At 40.0% G+C, this 3,976-nt stretch overlaps 1 protein-coding gene across 1 annotated transcript in view; it reads left to right on the top strand.

Annotated features, from left to right (window-relative positions):
* LOC117645504 overlaps nucleotides 1-540 on the top strand; it is a 12,906-nt gene extending 12,366 nt beyond the window's left edge. The window contains exon 6 of the mRNA XM_034385760.1: nucleotides 533-540. Within this exon, the coding sequence (XP_034241651.1) occupies nucleotides 533-540 (8 nt within the window). The remainder of the gene's footprint in view (nucleotides 1-532) is intronic.
* Nucleotides 541-3,976: the final 3,436 nt, after the last annotated feature.

The following is a 3,976-nucleotide window of genomic DNA, read 5'->3' as shown; positions in this document are numbered from 1 at the left end:
AACCAAATTATTGATTTTTCGCTTCTTAGAGTGCATTTAGTGCCTTTGATTAAATGCGTGACAAAATTTTGTTGGTTTAAGTCAGCAGATTTTAACCTCATTGTACATTCAAAGGTTGGCGGTATCGTAACATTTGACTACGCTCAACAACTGTCGTCTATCAAGTGATATGGCCTTTGCATTATTCTTGTCACATGAAATGATTCTTAGTTACATTTTTCATTTTGTATTATTATTTATTAAACTCGGAAATAAAACACTGGAAAAGGCCTTCTTACGAATAGAATCTTTCTTCGCTTGGGGTGGATAAACAAACGAACGTCGCGCGCGTGTACGAGGAGAAGGGGAGCGGGTTGGAGGGGAGGGAGAGGTGATGTGGTGAGGGAACGGTGAGAATGTATACAAACAGTGAAATACTTTCAATTGAATTATCAATTCGACAAGTGAATTGTGTAAGCAGATTGTTTTCATTTCTTTTTTGTTTCGATCCTCATTGGAAAAACATTTCCTTTACTTGCTGCTTTTGTTTCAGAAAACTGAATAACGTTAGCGTTCCTCGGTAAACATAACCTAGATTTTCTCAGGGATGAAACGAAATCACGAAAGCAGTTCTGACAGCACCGATGATGATGATGACGAACATCTTCCAGCTCCCAAGGTTGAACGAAAACAGTGGTTGAAGACTGGCAATGTTTGTATTACTTGAAGCAACAAGGTTATCTACGTAAACGGTGTGAACAAATTTAGTTACTGACTCTTGTTTGTTTTGATAGGTTCCACGATCAACTTTAATGAGATGGGATAAGAAACAGAAACAGGATCCTTCTGAAAGTTCAGAGAGCAGCAGTGATACGTCAAGCAGCAGTGAAGAGAGTGAGCACCACAATGGAAATAATGAGCATCAGGAAGACCATGGAGCAAATAATAGTTTCGGTGTTGATGAAGGACCTGTTGGTGATGGGCCTGGTGATGACCATGGGCCTGGTGATGACGATGGCCCTGGTGATGATGATGGGCCTGGTGATGACGATGGCCCTGGTGATGATGATGGGCCTGGTGATGACGATGGCCCTGGTGATGACAATGGCCCTGGTGGTGACGATGGGCTTGGTGATGATGATGGCCCTGGTGGAGATCGCAATAATCACGGAGATGACAATGCTGAAAACAATAACAGAGCCCATGAAGAAGCACATGTCTTTCAATTTATGCCTGAACCATTACATGCAGGATCCAGAATCTCGTGTGGAGAGGCGGTACTGAAATTAATGAGTCTGTACTCCCAGCATGCCATATCAAAATCCTGCCTGAGAGATCTTGTCACTCTCATTCATGAAATATTGCCTGTTGGAAACCTGTTTCCCAGTACATACTATTTTCTTGTTTCTAGTCTTCAGCCCCTCATTCCAGAGCAGTCAGCTGTTAAACATTGCTCTTGTGAGAAATGTGGTGTTTATATGGGGCTTTTCACAAATCAAGCAGTAGAGTGTCATGTCTGTGGGTCAAATCAAATGATAGTGTTCATTGAATTTCCCCTAGCTGCATTAATTAAATACATGTTTGAAAAGAAAAATTTAGCAGATGCCATAGATTCTTATGGAGGTGGCAAAGGATCTGACATCACAAGAAGCGAAGAGTATCAGAAAGTGAAACAAGCCCTTCCAGGGAAATATGATGTGCAGCTGCAGTGGAACTTTGATGGTGTACAGGCACATAACAACACTTCAGCATCTTTGTACCCAGTAATTGTTACTGTTGTTGAAGTGGCCCCCAATGTGAGAGAAGAATACACCATGGTGGTAGGGCTCTGGCATGCCAAAAAGAAGCCACATATGAATTCTTTTTTGGTACCATTAACGGAAAGTCTCATTAAACTTAAGAATGAAGGTGTTACTTGGATACATCCGAAGACAAATGAAACCCACGTGAGTAAGGTGGTGGCTCCCATCCTGACAGTAGATGCACCAGCAAGAGCAATGGCCCAAAACCTGATGCAACACAACGGTGAGTTTTCTTGCAATACCTGTGAGATTGAGGGGATGGAACTTAAGCTTGGAGAAAAATCACGCAAAAGAGTTGTTCCATTCCCTGATGAACCAGCTCCATTGCGGACACAACACTCTATGAAAGAAGCAGCTACCAGAGCGGAAGCTGAAAATGTCGTTGTAAAGGGAGTGAAGGGGTCATCAATCTTAGAAGCAATACCGGAATGTGACCCTGCATCAGGTGTTGTTCTGGATTACATGCATTTGGTCTTATTAGGAATATGTCGCCAATTTTATGAACTGTGGTTTACCAAATCTGGAACCGACTGGTACATCGGAAACAAAGCAAGTCAAGTTACCAATTACTTGAAGAATATAAGAAGAACATATGAAACTACCAGATGCCCACAAGATGCCAAGAAATACAAGACTTTTAAAGCGTCCACCTGGCGTACTTGGCTTCTCTTTCTGTCTCTGCCTGCTCTTCTAGGAAAATTGAAAGATAAATATTGGCAGCACTGGGCTCTGTTGGTTGTGGGAATTTCATTACTTCTTAAAGGAGATGAAATTTCAGACAATGAAAGGGCCCTTTCTGAAAATTTATTGACCATGTTTGTAATGGACACTCAAGAACTTTATGGGTATGAAGCCATGACCTACAATTTGCACTGTTTATTGCACCTGCCGCTACTTACAAAGCGATGGGGGGCTTTGTGGGCATGGTCCCTATTTAAGTATGAGAATGTAAATGGAATACTGATTCGTTTGCTACATGGGACAAACAAAGTCACCTGTGAACTGAGCAATACACTTAATCTCATTATTGCTACAAGTACCTTGAAGTATTTAATGCATCCTGAAGAGTATTTAGTAGGTCAAAGGCAGTTCAAATTGCTATCCAGAAAAAATGCTCATATAATCCCTGCATTTGCAAGGCATACTATCCTTGCTCATTTTCCTGATGGGTCAGCAATTTCAATTTTTGCCCGTGCCAAATATGGAAGAAGGATTCTTACATCTGAACTTTACACTGCTGAAAAGACTACAGATAATAAGACAGTGTGCTTTAGAAACGGACAGTCAAAAAGTTATGGCATTATACAATGTTTTGTAGAATGTGATGGCCTGTATGCTTTGATTCGCCTGTTGTCAGTGGATGGGGAAAGGTACTTAAAAATAAGTGAATTAAATATAGTCATACAACATTTAATACCTGTAAATAGTACCGACACACTCTTAATAATACCTTTGGCTGATATCTATTGTAAAGTCATGAAGGTACATAATTTTGTTTGTGTTGAGCTCAATCACTTCGAGCAAAAGTTGTAAAATTTGGAGCATCATTCTTTGTTCTTGATTTTCGTAATTGTATATTAGCAAACAATAAGTCATGAATCTAAGTCACTAAAGCAACTTTGTGATTGAATGTGATGGTAAACAAGCAACAGGGTTTACAGAAAATAATTATATAAATAAAAGCATTATGATGATAAGAAACTGTAACTTTATCAATATTTTATGCATTGCTGTCCATCCCTCTTGGAGTTTTCCTGCAATAAAATAATTCATGAAGATAGTAGTTTACTATTCCTCAGCCCTACCTACTGCTACATACATACCTCTTTCTGGATGTTCCTCCAAGCACTGGTGATGTTGGGTACGTGTTCTGTATAGCTTTAACTTCATTTTCCAACTCGTTTATTCTTTTCAGTAATCTAGCATTCATGCATTGGGCACACTCTGATTGTTTGTCACGGAACTCCCTGAAGGATTCGTGATATATTGGCAAAGTTGTTTTAGAAAACTTCTCAAGAGTTCGGTGATAAACTCCAACATGCCAATGTACGTGGGCAACTTCTTCTGATAATCTTTCATTTGCAGCCCTAAGTTCGGAAGCCTCCTCTTTCAAAGAACTGTTTTCTTGTTTCAGTTCAATAATTTCAGCTTCGAGTTGGGAGACCTACAGAGAGAAGTGCATTAATTACATTTCA

Source organism: Thrips palmi, unplaced genomic scaffold (genome assembly GCF_012932325.1).
Source record: "Thrips palmi isolate BJ-2018 unplaced genomic scaffold, TpBJ-2018v1 HiC_scaffold_18, whole genome shotgun sequence".
In the NCBI taxonomy this organism is placed as follows: Eukaryota; Metazoa; Arthropoda; class Insecta; order Thysanoptera; family Thripidae; genus Thrips; species Thrips palmi.
The sequence above is the reverse complement of the archived record's forward strand: the minus strand, read 5'-3'. Positions and strand labels throughout refer to the sequence as shown.